Source organism: Salmo salar, chromosome 14 (genome assembly GCF_965601325.2).
Source record: "Salmo salar chromosome 14, fSalSal1, whole genome shotgun sequence".
In the NCBI taxonomy this organism is placed as follows: domain Eukaryota; kingdom Metazoa; phylum Chordata; class Actinopteri; order Salmoniformes; family Salmonidae; genus Salmo; species Salmo salar.
Genome location: NC_138304.1, coordinates 95,567,501 through 95,582,500, shown reverse-complemented (window position 1 = coordinate 95,582,500; position 15,000 = coordinate 95,567,501). Strand labels below are relative to the sequence as shown.

The window sequence follows — 15,000 nt, the reverse complement described above, 5'->3', positions numbered from 1 at the left end:
AGATCTACATATCACTCAGGATACACACACACTGCATCACTACCAGATCTGCATATCACTCAGGATACACACACACTGCATCACTACCAGATCTGCATATTACTCAGGATACACACACACTGCATCACTACCAGATCTGCATATCACTCAGGATACACACACACTGCATCACTACCAGATCTACATATCACTCAGGATACACACACACTGCATCACTACCAGATATACATATCACTCAGGATACACACACACTGCATCACTACCAGATCAACATATCACTCAGGATACACACACACTGCATCACTACCAGATTTACATATCACTCAGGATACACACACACTGCATCACTACCAGATCACCATATCACTCAGGATACACACACTGCATCACTACCAGATCTACATATCACTCAGGATACACACACACTGCATCACTACCAGATCTACATATCACTCAGGATACACACACACTGCATCACTACCAGATCTGCATATCACTCAGGATACACACACACTGCATCACTACCAGATCTGCATATTACTCAGGATACACACACACTGCATCACTACCAGATCTGCATACCACTCAGGATACACACACACTGCATCACTACCAGATCTACATATCACTCAGGATACACACACACTGCATCACTACCAGATATACATATCACTCAGGATACACACTGCATCACTACCAGATCTACATATCACTCAGGATACACACACTGCATCACTACCAGATCTACATATCACTCAGGATACACACACACTGCATCACTACCAGACCTGCATATCACTCAGGATACACACACACTGCATCACTACCAGATCTACATATCACTCAGGACACACACACACTGCATCACTACCAGATCTACATATCACTCAGGACACACACACACTGCATCACTACCAGATCAACATATCACTCAGGACACACACTGCATCACTACCAGACCAGCATATCACTCAACTCAGAAGCACTCACTAACAGGACGATGTGAGAGTCATGCACCAGTGTAAGAGGAGCATTGATTGACTGATTTATTTATTGAGAAAAAATCTGCACTGAGTACGGTAACCCAGGCGATAACACATGTTTTTGACTTGGTCCCTGTTGAGAACGAGAGGAGCAAATAGCGAGGGACAGAAAGAAGAAAGAATGTTGGTTTTCTTCAAACTGTTATTGTATTGTTTATGACAACCTGAAATTGTGGCGACAGGCATTTGAGCTATCGTAACCATATTAGCACAGTCCCCAGAGGGGTGTGTGTGTGTGTGTGTGTGTGTGTGTGTGTGTGTGTGTGTGTGTGTGTGTGTGTGTGTGTGTGTGTGTGGTGTGTGTGTGTGTGTACAATATATCTGTGTGTGTGTGTGTGTGTGTGTGTGTGTGTGTGTGTGTGTGTGTGTGTGTGTGTGTGTGTGTGTGTGTGTGTGTGTGTGTGTGTGTGTGTGTGTGTGTGTGTGTGTGTGTGTGGGTGTGTACAAAATGTGTGGGTGTGTGTGTGTGTGTGTGTGTCTACAATATGTGTGGGTGTGTGTGTGTACAATATGTGTGTGTGTGTGTGTGTGTGTACAATATGTGTTTGTGTGTTTGTGTGTGTACAATATGTGTGTGTGTGTGTGTGTGTGTGTGTGTGTGTGTGTGTGTGTGTGTGTGTGTGTGTGTGTGTGTGTGTGTGTGTGTGTGTGTGTGTGTGTGTATGTGTGTGTGTGTATAAAATGTGTGTGTGGGTGTGTGTACAGTATGTGTGTGTGGGTGTGTGTACAGTATGTGTGTGTGTGTTAGCGAAAGCCCAGGGGTGAATCCTCTCTAATCACATGTGTTTGACAGAGCCAAACATGGGGAGTTCCCTAGAGCTCATCCCTCTTCCCTGCTTCGATGTTGGAGCACACACACATGCGCGGGCGTGTGGGACTGGTTGTGAACTAATGAATAACAGGAGTTCAATAGGACTGGTTGTGAACTAATGAACAACAGGAGTTCAGTAGGACTGGTTGTGAACTAATGAATAACAGGAGTTCAGTAGGACTGGTTGTGAACTAATGAACAACAGGAGTTCAGTAGGACTGGTTGTGAACTAATGAATAACAGGAGTTCAGTAGGACTGGTTGTGAACTAATGAATAACAGGAGTTCAGTAGGACTGGTTGTGAACTAATGAATAACAGGAGTTCAGTAGGACTGGTTGTGAACTAATGAATAACAGGAGTTCAGTAGGACTGGTTGTGAACTAATGAACAACAGGAGTTCAGTAGGACTGGTTGTGAACTAATGAATAACAGGAGTTCAGTAGGACTGGTTGTGAACTAATGAATAACAGGAGTTCAGTAGGACTGGTTGTGAACTAATGAATAACAGGAGTTCAGTAGGACTGGTTGTGAACTAATGAATAACAGGAGTTCAGTAGGACTGTCTGTGAACTAATGAATAACAGGAGTTCAGTAGGACTGGTTGTGAACTAAAGAACAACAGGAGTTCAATAGGACTGGTTGTGAACTAATGAATAACAGGAGTTCAGTAGGACTGGTTGTGAACTAATGAATAACAGGAGTTCAGTAGGACTGGTTGTGAACTAATGAATAACAGGAGTTCAGTAGGACTGGTTGTGAACTAATGAATAACAGGAGTTCAGTAGGACTGGTTGTGAACTAATGAATAACAGGAGTTCAGTAGGACTGGTTGTGAACTAATGAACAACAGGAGTTCAGTAGGACTGGTTGTGAACTAATGAATAACAGGAGTTCAGTAGGACTGGTCTGTGAACTAATGAACAACAGCAGTTCAGTAGGACTGGTTGTGAACTAATGAACAACAGCAGTTCAGTAGGACTGGTTGTGAACTAAAGAACAACAGGAGTTTAGTAGGACTGGTTGTGAACTAATGAACAACAGGAGTTTAGTAGGACTGGTTGTGAACTAAAGAACAACAGGAGTTCAGTAGGACTGGTTGTGAACTAATGAACAACAGGAGTTTAGTAGGACTGGTTGTGAACTAATGAATAACAGGAGTTCAGTAGGACTGGTTGTGAACTAATGAATAACAGGAGTTCAGTAGGACTGGTTGTGAACTAATGAATAACAGGAGTTTAGTAGGACTGGTTGTGAACTAAAGAACAACAGGAGTTTAGTAGGACTGGTTGTGAACTAAATAGCAACAGGGGCTCAGTTCTAAGCTGGTCATTGATTTGAAAAGTATCCCAGAGAATTTCTGGAGTCAATCCGGTCACTACCAAGTGCCAATCGTTAACAACATGTCAACGCACTGTTCTCTTTACCATTGCAATGAATGTCTACTATTTTGACAGGGCTATTGTCTCTACTATTTTGACAGGGCTATTGTCTCTACTATTTTGACAGGGATATTGTCTCTACTATTTTGACAGGGCTATTGTCTCTACTATTTTGACAGGGTTGTGTCTCTACTATTTTGACAGGGCTATTGTCTCTACTATTTTGACAGGGCTATTGTCTCTACTATTTTGACAGGGCTATTGTCTCTACTATTTTGACAGGGATATTGTCTCTACTATTTTGACAGGGCTATTGTCTCTACTATTTTGACAGGGTTGTGTCTCTACTATTTTGACAGGGCTATTGTCTCTACTATTTTGACAGGGCTATTGTCTCTACTATTTTGACAGGGCTATTGTCTCTACTATTTTGACAGGGCTATTGTCTCTACTATTTTGACAGGGCTATTGTCTCTACTATTTTGACAGGGATATTGTCTCTACTATTTTGACAGGGCTATTGTCTCTACTATTTTGACAGGGCTATTGTCTCTACTATTTTGACAGGGATATTGTCTCTACTATTTTGACAGGGCTATTGTCTCTACTATTTTGACAGGGTTGTGTCTCTACTATTTTGACAGGGCTATTGTCTCTACTATTTTGACAGGGCTATTGTCTCTACTATTTTGACAGGGCTATTGTCTCTACTATTTTGACAGGGTTGTGTCTCTACTATTTTGACAGGGCTATTGTCTCTACTATTTTGACAGGGCTATTGTCTCTACTATTTTGACAGGGTTGTGTAAGTGAGAACAGGAAACCTACAATATTATCCGTGTCATGTAATGTAATAGAAAAGGGCCAGCACTCATTCGATTTTAGCGGAAACGTATGCCAATGTTGTGGTCTGTAAAGACATGTTGCTATGAACAACATTTAAAACAGAGCCTCAATTATTGCAAATCATAGTCAAGTGCTGGCACTTTTTTCATATTCATGTGATCTAAAGCCATGAACAATAAGAGCAAGCTCACCTCAGCGATAATAGACCTAGACGGGTTGGCGATTCCAAACAAAACAAATACAACAATTAATTGTTTCTTAAATAATAATATGATTATCAGACTGTGGAGTTTGTTCCTTTACATGTTATAAAATTACAGTGTTTGATGGGACTAGCAACGGAATAGCTTAGCAAGAAATGTTTGTGGCAAATAATTAGAGCTGTTAAGTTTGTGAGGAGAAATGTAAGGAAATACAGCTCACAGACACATCATCACACTTATGCATTCATATTTTTAAATGCTTCTGTTCATTTATGTTAATGTCACTAAACAATGTATTCCTGATTGATGATAGTTTTGCTACCACTTACTGTCATATGGATACTCCTGCTAAAATGTAAAATCTCATGAACTCGCCTAGTCTCAGGTTTGACCTTGGTCATTCCACTGTGTGTGCCTCTTCCTGGATATGTGCTGTCAGACCACCTTAATAAGCCATGGAAGCTTGGAGAACTGAACTGAAATAGAAATACAGAACTGATGTTCAATAAAATATTGTTTTCCTCCTTTTGGGGATGTTTTTACTATCGCTGGTTATTGTAAAGTGTCTGCTTACTGAGGATATACTGTGTGTGCGTGTGCGTGTGCGTGTGCGTGTGAGTGTGCGTGCGTCCATGCATGTGTGTGGCAATTCAGAGCGAGACTCAGTGTTTTATTGTCATATGTGTCTGGTTTAGCCGACTTACAGGAAAATAACCCTTTGTTCACATCTGGGTTCTTTATTCCTAACTTTGTTTATCTCAGGACATTTGAATGAAACATGGTGCACACAACTCCACACAGCAGATCACAGGAAGAAAAGCAGAATAGCAACAGCATTAGTTAAACTGTCCATCACTATAATATGGTATGACTTTACACTATTCCATACCACAGTTACTTATATCTTCTGTTCTCCATTTGTTTATCCAGACCCCTACCCAGACCCCTACTCAGACCCCTCTCAGACCCCTAACCAGACCCCTACTCAGACCGCTACTCAGACCCCTCTCAGACCCCTACTCAGACCCCTACCCAGACCCTTACTCAGACCCCTACCCAGACCCTTACTCAGACCCCTACTCAGACCCCTACTCAGACCCCAACTCAGACCCCTCTCAGACCCCTACTCAGACCCCTACCCAGACCCCAACTCAGACCCCTCTCAGACCCCTACTCAGACCCCTACCCAGACCCCTCTCAGACCCCTACTCAGACCCCTACCCAGACCCCTACTCAGACCCCAACTCAGACCCCTACTCAGACCCCTACCCAGACCCCTACTCAGACCCCTACCCAGACCCCTACTCAGACCCCTCTCAGACCCCTACCCAGACACCTACTCAGACCCCTCTCAGACCCCTACTCAGACCCCTACCCAGACACCTACTCAGACCGCTACTCAGACCCCTCTTAGACCCCTACCCAGACCCCTACTCAGACCCCTACTCAGACCCCTACTCAGACCCCTCTTAGACCCCTACCCAGACGCCTCTCAGACCCCTACTCAGACCCCTACTCAGACCCCTACCCAGACCCCTACCCAGACCCCTACCCAGACCCCTACTCAGACCCCTACTCAGACCCCTCTTAGACCCCTACCCAGACGCCTACTCAGACGCCTACTCAGACCGCCTACTCAGACCCCTCTTAGACCCCTACCCAGACCCCTACTCAGACCCCTACCCAGACCCCTACTCAGACCCCTACCCAGACCCCTACTCAGACCCCTCTCAGACCCCTACTCAGACCCCTACTCAGACCCCTACCCAGACGCCTACTCAGACCCCTACCCAGACCCCTACTCAGACCCCTACTCAGACCCCTACCCAGGCCCCTACTCAGACCCCTACTCAGACCCCTACCCAGACGCCTACTCAGACCCCTACTCAGACCCCTACCCAGACCCCTACTCAGACTCCTACCCAGACGCCTACTCAGACCCCTACTCAGACCCCTACCCAGACCCCTACTCAGACCCCTCTCAGACCCCTACTCAGACCCCTACTCAGACCCCTACTCAGACCCCTCTTAGACCCCTACCCAGACCCCTACCCAGACCCCTACTCAGACCCCTCGCAGACCCCTACTCAGACCCCTACTCAGACCCCTACCCAGACGCCTACTCAGACCCCTACTCAGACCCCTACCCAGACCCCTACTCAGACTCCTACCCAGACGCCTACTCAGACCCCTACTCAGACCCCTACCCAGACCCCTACTCAGACCCCTCTCAGACCCCTACTCAGACCCCTACTCAGACCCCTACTCAGACCCCTCTTAGACCCCTACCCAGACCCCTACCCAGTCCCCTACTCAGACCCCTAATCAGACCCCTCTTAGACCCCTACTCAGACCCCTACCCAGACCCCTCTCAGACCCCACTCAGACCCCTACCCAGACCCCTACCCAGACCCCTACCCAGACCCCTACCCAGACCCCTCTCAGACCCCTACCCAGACCCCTACCCAGACCCCTCTCAGACCCCTACCCGGACCCCTACTCGGACCCCTACTCGGACCCCTCTCAGACTCCTACCCAGACCCTACTCAGACCCCTCTCAGACCCCTACCCAGTCCCCTACTCAGACCCCTAATCAGACCCCTCTTAGACCCCTACTCAGACCCCTACCCAGACCCCTCTCAGACCCCACTCAGACCCCTACCCAGACCCCTACCCAGACCCCTCTCAGACCCCCTCAGCCCCTCCCGCCCCCCCGACCCCCTCAGCCCCCCGGACCCCTACCCGGCCCCTACCGGACCCCTCTCAGACCCCTACCCAGACCCCTACTCAGACCCCTACTCAGACCCCTACCCAGACCCCTTCCCAGACCCCTCTCAGACTCCTACTCAGACCCCTACTCAGACCCCTACTCAGACCCCTCTTAGACCCCTACCCAGACGCCTACTCAGACGCCTACTCAGACCCCTACTCAGACCCCTCTTAGACCCCTACCCAGACCCCTACTCAGACCCCTACCCAGACCCCTACTCTGACCCCTCTCAGACCCCTACTCAGACCCATACTCAGACCCCTACCCAGACCCCTACTCAGACCCCTACCCAGACCCCTACTCAGACCCCTCTCAGACCCCTACTCAGACCCCTACTCAGACTCCTACCCAGACGCCTACTCAGACCCCTACCCAGACCCCTACTCAGACCCCTACTCAGACTCCTACCCAGACGCCTACTCAGACACCTACTCAGACCCCTACTCAGACCCCTACCCAGACCCCTACTCAGACCCCTCTCAGACCCCTACTCAGACCCCTACTCAGACCCCTACTCAGACCTCTCTCAGACCCCTACCCAAACCCCTACTCAGAGCCCTACTCAGACCCCTCTTAGACCCCTACCCAGACCCCTACTCAGACCCCTCTTAGACCCCTCTCAGACCCCTACTCAGACCCCTCTCAGACCCCTACTCAGACCCCTCTCAGACCCCTACTCAGACCCCTACTCAGACCCCTATCCAGACCTCTAATTATGTATCCTGTTCTCTCTCTCTTTCCAGACCTCTAATTATATCTCCTGTTCTCCCTCTCTATCCAGACCTCTAATTATATCTCCTGTTGTCTCTCTATCCAGACCTCTAATTATATCTCCTGTTCTCTCTCTATCCAGACCTCTAATTATATCTCCTGTTCTCTCTCTCTATCCAGACCTCTAATTATATCTCCTGTTCTCTCTCTCTATCCAGACCTCTAATTATATATCCTGTTCTCTCTCTCTATCCAGACCTCTAATTATGTATCCTGTTCTTTCTCTCTATCCAGACCTCTAATTATATCTCCTGTTCTCTCTCTCTATCCAGACCTCTAATTATATATCCTGTTCTCTCTCTCTATCCAGACCTCTAATTATATCTCCTGTTCTCTCTCTCTATCCAGACCTCTAATTATATATCCTGTTCTCTCTCTCTATCCAGACCTCTAATTATATATCCTGTTCTTTCTCTCTCTATCCAGACCTCTAATTATATATCCTGTTCTCTCTCTCTATCCAGACCTCTAATTATATATCCTGTTCTCTCTCTCTATCCAGACCTCTAATTATATCTCCTGTTCTCTCTCTCTATCCAGACCTCTAATTATATATCCTGTTCTCTCTCTCTATCCAGACCTCTAATTATATCTCCTGTTCTCTCTCTCTATCCAGACCTCTAATTATATATCCTGTTCTCTCTCTCTATCCAGACCTCTAATTATATATCCTGTTCTTTCTCTCTCTATCCAGACCTCTAATTATATATCCTGTTCTCTCTCTCTATCCAGACCTCTAATTATATATCCTGTTCTTTCTCTCTCTATCCAGACCTCTAATTATATCTCCTGTTCTCTCTCTCTATCCAGACCTCTAATTACACCTCCTGTTCTCTCTCTCTATCCAGACCTCTAATTATGTATCCTGTTCTTTCTCTCTCTATCCAGACCCAGATGATGATGACCTGAAGGTGAAGACACAGAGACCCAGATCAGCAGACCAGCCAGGTGTGTTTCAGGCACAGACAGGTGAGTTGTGTTGTGTGTGATAGATGGCTAGGGTGAGATTGGGGCTGGACGTCTATACACACCGCTGGATGAAAGTACAATTATGCAAAGGAAAGGAATATATGAATATATATATATACAAGATGGTACAGGAATACATAAAAAAGACCTGATAGCCCTCACACAGCCCGCTAGGCCCCCACCACTGTCATAGGGAATTCCGACTGGGGGGAATCCTTGGCACTGCCTCATCTCCTCTCATCCTCCTCACCACCCCCTCATCCCCAGGACTTCTGGGATGAGCTTAAGTCCTGACTCACCACATGTAAATGACGATGTAATGCGATTAACGGACATGCAATTCATTTGATTTAACCGTTCACTGTTTGATGACACCCCCATCCAAGGACACGCTTTTTACAGACAACGTAATAAAGGAGAGAAAGAGAGGTGGGGATGAGAGAGAGAGTAGGAGAGAGACAGAGAGACAGAGAGAGAGAGAGAGTAGGAGAGAGAGAGAGAGAGAGAGAGAGAGAGAGAGAGAGAGAGAGAGAGAGAGAGCAAGAGAGAGAGAGAGAAAGAGAGAGAGAGAAAAAGGTTGGATAAAAAGTCAAAACATGAACAATTGCCCCTGTGGTGAGGCCTTGTAGAATTCCTTCCTACTGGTGTCCTTCCTACTGATGTCCTTCCTACTGATGTCCTTCCTACTGATGACCTTTCTACTGGTGTCCTTCCTACTGATGACCTTCCTACTGATGACCTTCCTACTGGTGTCCTTCCTACTGGTGTCCTTCCTACTGGTGTCCTTCCTACTGATGACCTTCCTACTGATGACCTTCCTACTGGTGTCCTTCCTACTGGTGTCCTTCCTACTGGTGTCCTTCCTACTCGTGTCCTTCCTATGTCCTTTCTACTGGTGTCCTTCCTACTGGTGTCCTTCCTACTCGTGTCCTTCCTACTGGTGTCCTTCCTACTGATGTCCTTCCTACTGGTGGTTTCCTCGGGAAAAGGAATAGAGGGAGGGATATAGGAGTGAGAGAGCGAGAGGAGAGCGACAGTGAGATAAAGGTTTGGGGTGAAAGAGGGATGAGGGAGAATGTGTTTGTGTAGGATCTTATAAAAGATAGACGAAGGAGAAGAAAGAGGGGCCAAGGGTCATGAATACATAAATATTTTCCATCTCACCCCTCAGACTCTCACCCCTCCCCTCTCGCCAGCTCTCTTGCCTCACCCCTCCCCTCCAGCCAGGTCACTCGTCAGCGAAGATTGTACCCATTTCCACTGCTGTCTCTTTCATTTAGCCTCTTATGTTTGACGTGCATCCCTTTCAACCCCCCCCCCCCTTCCACACACACACACACACACACACACACACACACACACACACACACACACACACACACACACACACACACACACACACACACACACACACACACACACACACACACACACACACACACACACACACACACACACACGGCAGAAAATCTAAACACTACAACACTGCTTGTTTACTTGTGTGTTCATCATGCCTTCCCTTTGGTGCACATTCAGCCAGTGAGAGATGAATATTACCTCAGTATGCATAGTGATACACATTACCTGAAGGCTGATGATGTCTGCTACCCTACGGATAACACATATCACCTTAATGCTCAGAAATATTCCTTCATTGCTCATGAATATCACTGCATGTGCCCCAAAGCGTATCAAAAATAGTGCACTATATAGGGAATAGAGTGTAATTTGGAACACACACATGTTTATGCTCATGAATATTACCTAAATCCTCATGAATATTACCTAAAGGCTAATGAATAGCGGCCCAAGGCTTACATGCACTGCCGTATAAAGCTTCTGAATCTTACTGTGGGAAGTAATAGGGAACAGATAGACCAAATATACATTTAGAGCGTTTTGCTTCTGTATTCATACCTTTATTTCTATACCTCTCCCTTCTCAAGTCACATCATTAATGTAAGATTTATAGATGCGAAAGAAGTAAAGAAACTCCACAACAACTAACAATATAAACTCTCTCTCTCTCTCTCTCTCTCTCTCTCTCTCTCTCTCTCTCTCTCTCTCTCCAGGTGACCCTGCGGCGGAGGAGTGGTCTCAGTGGAGTGTGTGCTCGTTAACGTGTGGTCAGGGTTGGCAGGTGCGGACGCGCTCGTGTGTGTCCTCTCCCTACGGAACCCTGTGTAGCGGCGCTCTGAGAGAGACACGTATGTGTAACAATACAGACACCTGTCCCGGTGACCCAGCACTGAGCTCAGGTAGGCATGAAAATGTACACCCATTATGTGCACAGACAGACACACACACTGTGAAAACCCCTGGTACAGTACCTATCCACTGTGTGAGACTGCATGAGTATGGCCTTCTATAGTCCCCCCACTGTGGAACCTGGCCTTCTATAGTCCCCTCACTGTGGAACCAGGCCTTCTATAGTCCCCTCACTGTGGAACCTGGCCTTCTATAGTCCCCCCCACTGTGGAACCTGGCCTTCTATAGTCCCCCCCACTGTGAAACCTGGCCTTCTATAGTCCCACCACTGTGGAACCTGGCCTTCTATAGTCCCCTCACTGTGGAACCTGGCCTTCTATAGTCCCCCCACTGTGGAACCTGGCCTTCTATAGTCCCCCCACTGTGGAACCTGGCCTTCTATAGTCCCCTCACTGTGGAACCTGGCCTTCTATAGTCCCCTCACTGTGGAACCTGGCCTTCTATAGTCCCCTCACTGTGGAACCTGGCCTTCTATAGTCCCCTCACTGTGGAACCTGGCCTTCTATAGTCCCCTCACTGTGGAACCTGGCCTTCTATAGTCCCCTCACTGTGGAACCTGGCCTTCTATAGTCCCCTCACTGTGGAACCTGGCCTTCTATAGTCCCCTCACTGTGGAACCTGGCCTTCTATAGTCCCCCCACTGTGGAACCTGGCCTTCTATAGTCCCCTCACTGTGGAACCTGGCCTTCTATAGTCCCCCCACTGTGGAACCTGGCCTTCTATAGTCCCCCCACTGTGGAACCTGGCCTTCTATAGTCCCCTCACTGTGGAACCTGGCCTTCTATAGTCCTCTCATTGTGGAACCTGGCCATCTATAGTCCCCTCACTGTGGAACCTGGCCTTCTATAGTCCCCCCACTGTGGAACCTGGCCTTCTATAGTCCCCTCACTGTGGAACCTGGCCTTCTATAGTCCCCCCACTGTGGAACCTGGCCTTCTATAGTCCCCTCACTGTGGAACCTGGCCTTCTATAGTCCCCCCACTGTGGAACCTGGCCTTCTATAGTCCCCCCACTGTGGAACCTGGCCTTCTATAGTCCCCTCACTGTGGAACCTGGCCTTCTATAGTCCTCTCATTGTGGAACCTGGCCATCTATAGTCCCCTCACTGTGGAACCTGGCCTTCTATAGTCCCCCCACTGTGGAACCTGGCCTTCTATAGTCCCCTCACTGTGGAACCTGGCCTTCTATAGTCCCCCCACTGTGGAACCTGGCCTTCTATAGTCCCCTCACTGTGGAACCTGGCCTTCTATAGTCCCCCCACTGTGGAACCTGGCCTTCTATAGTCCCCTCACTGTGGAACCTGGCCTTCTATAGTCCCCCCACTGTGGAACCTGGCCTTCTATAGTCCCCCCACTGTGGAACCTGGCCTTCTATAGTCCCCTCACTGTGGAACCTGGCCTTCTATAGTCCTCTCATTGTGGAACCTGGCCATCTATAGTCCCCTCACTGTGGAACCTGGCCTTCTATAGTCCCCCCACTGTGGAACCTGGCCTTCTATAGTCCCCTCACTGTGGAACCTGGCCTTCTATAGTCCCCTCACTGTGGAACCTGGCCTTCTATAGTCCCCTCACTGTGGAACCTGGCCTTCTATAGTCCCCCCACTGTGGAACCTGGCCTTCTATAGTCCCCCCACTGTGGAACCTGGCCTTCTATAGTCCCCTCACTGTGGAACCTGGCCTTCTATAGTCCCCCCACTGTGGAACCTGGCCTTCTATAGTCCCCTCACTGTGGAACCTGGCCTTCTATAGTCCCCCCACTGTGGAACCTGGCCTTCTATAGTCCCCCCACTGTGGAACCTGGCCTTCTATAGTCCCCTCACTGTGGAACCTGGCCTTCGATAGTCCCCTCACTGTGGAACCTGGCCTTCTATAGTCCCCTCACTGTGGAACCTGGCCTTCTATAGTCCCCCCACTGTGAAACCTGGCCTTCTATAGTCCCCTCACTGTGGAACCTGGCCTTCTATAGTCCCCCCACTGTGGAACCTGGCCTTCTATAGTCCCCTCACTGTGGAACCTGGCCTTCTATAGTCCCCCCACTGTGGAACCTGGCCTTCTATAGTCCCCCCACTGTGGAACCTGGCCTTCTATAGTCCCCCCACTGTGGAACCTGGCCTTCTATAGTCCCCTCACTGTGGAACCTGGCCTTCTATAGTCCCCTCACTGTGGAACCTGGCCTTCTATAGTCCCCCCACTGTGGAACCTGGCCTTCTATAGTCCCCCCACTGTGGAACCTGGCCTTCTATAGTCCCCTCACTGTGGAACCTGGCCTTCTATAGTCCCCCCACTGTGGGACCTGGCCTTCTATAGTCCCCTCACTGTGGAACCTGGCCTTCTATAGTCCCCTCACTGTGGAACCTGGCCTTCTATAGTCCCCTCACTGTGGAACCTGGCCTTCTATAGTCCCCCCACTGTGGAACCTGGCCTTCTATAGTCCCCTCACTGTGGAACCTGGCCTTCTATAGTCCCCTCACTGTGGAACCTGGCCTTCTATAGTCCCCTCACTGTGGAACCTGGCCTTCTATAGTCCTCTCACTGTGGAACCTGGCCTTCTATAGTCCCCCCACTGTGGAACCTGGCCTTCTATAGTCCCCTCACTGTGGAACCTGGCCTTCTATAGTCCCCCCACTGTGGAACCTGGCCTTCTATAGTCCCCTCACTGTGGAACCTGGCCTTCTATAGTCCCCCCACTGTGGAACCTGGCCTTCTATAGTCCCCTCACTGTGGAACCTGGCCTTCTATAGTCCCCCCACTGTGGAACCTGGCCTTCTATAGTCCCCTCACTGTGGAACCTGGCCTTCTATAGTCCCCTCACTGTGGAACCTGGCCTTCTATAGTCCCCTCACTGTGGAACCTGGCCTTCTATAGTCCCCTCACTGTGGAACCTGGCCTTCTATAGTCCCCCCACTGTGGAACCTGGCCTTCTATAGTCCCCCCACTGTGGAACCTGGCCTTCTATAGTCCCCTCACTGTGGAACCTGGCCTTCTATAGTCCCCCCACTGTGGAACCTGGCCTTCTATAGTCCCCCCACTGTGGAACCTGGCCTTCTATAGTCCCCTCACTGTGGAACCTGGCCTTCGATAGTCCCCTCACTGTGGAACCTGGCCTTCTATAGTCCCCTCACTGTGGAACCTGGCCTTCTATAGTCCCCCCACTGTGAAACCTGGCCTTCTATAGTCCCCTCACTGTGGAACCTGGCCTTCTATAGTCCCCTCACTGTGGAACCTGGCCTTCTATAGTCCCCTCACTGTGGAACCTGGCCTTCTATAGTCCCCCCACTGTGGAACCTGGCCTTCTATAGTCCCCCCACTGTGGAACCTGGCCTTCTATAGTCCCCCCACTGTGGAACCTGGCCTTCTATAGTCCCCTCACTGTGGAACCTGGCCTTCTATAGTCCCCTCACTGTGTAACCTGTCCTTCTATAGTCCCCCCACTGTGGAACCTGGCCTTCTATAGTCCCCCCACTGTGGAACCTGGCCTTCTATAGTCCCCTCACTGTGGAACCTGGCCTTCTATAGTCCCCTCACTGTGGAACCTGGCCTTCTATAGTCCCCTCACTGTGGAATCTGGCCTTCTATAGTCCCCCCACTGTGGAACCTGGCCTTCTATAGTCCCCTCACTGTGGAACCTGGCCTTCTATAGTCCCCTCACTGTGGAACCTGGCCTTCTATAGTCCCCTCACTGTGGAACCTGGCCTTCTATACTCCTCTCACTGTGGAACCTGGCCTTCTATAGTCCCCTCACTGTGGAACCTGACCTTCTATAGTCCCCTCACTGTGGAACCTGGCCTTCTATAGTCCCGTCACTGTGGAACCTGGCCTTCTATAGTCCCCCCACTGTGGAACCTGGCCTTCTATAGTCCCCTCACTGTGGAACCTGGCCTTCTATAGTCCCCCCACTGTGGAACCTGGCCTTCTATAGTCCCCTCACTGTGGAACCTGG

At 49.1% G+C, this 15,000-nt stretch overlaps 1 protein-coding gene across 1 annotated transcript in view; it reads left to right on the top strand.

The window, feature by feature from the left end:
• LOC106592038 (adhesion G protein-coupled receptor B2) overlaps window positions 1-15,000 on the top strand; it is a 468,281-nt gene that overhangs the window by 210,677 nt on the left and 242,604 nt on the right. Inside the window, 2 exon segments of the mRNA XM_045694922.2 lie at window positions 8,713-8,793; window positions 10,866-11,051. Coding sequence (XP_045550878.2) covers window positions 8,713-8,793; window positions 10,866-11,051 — 267 coding nt within the window.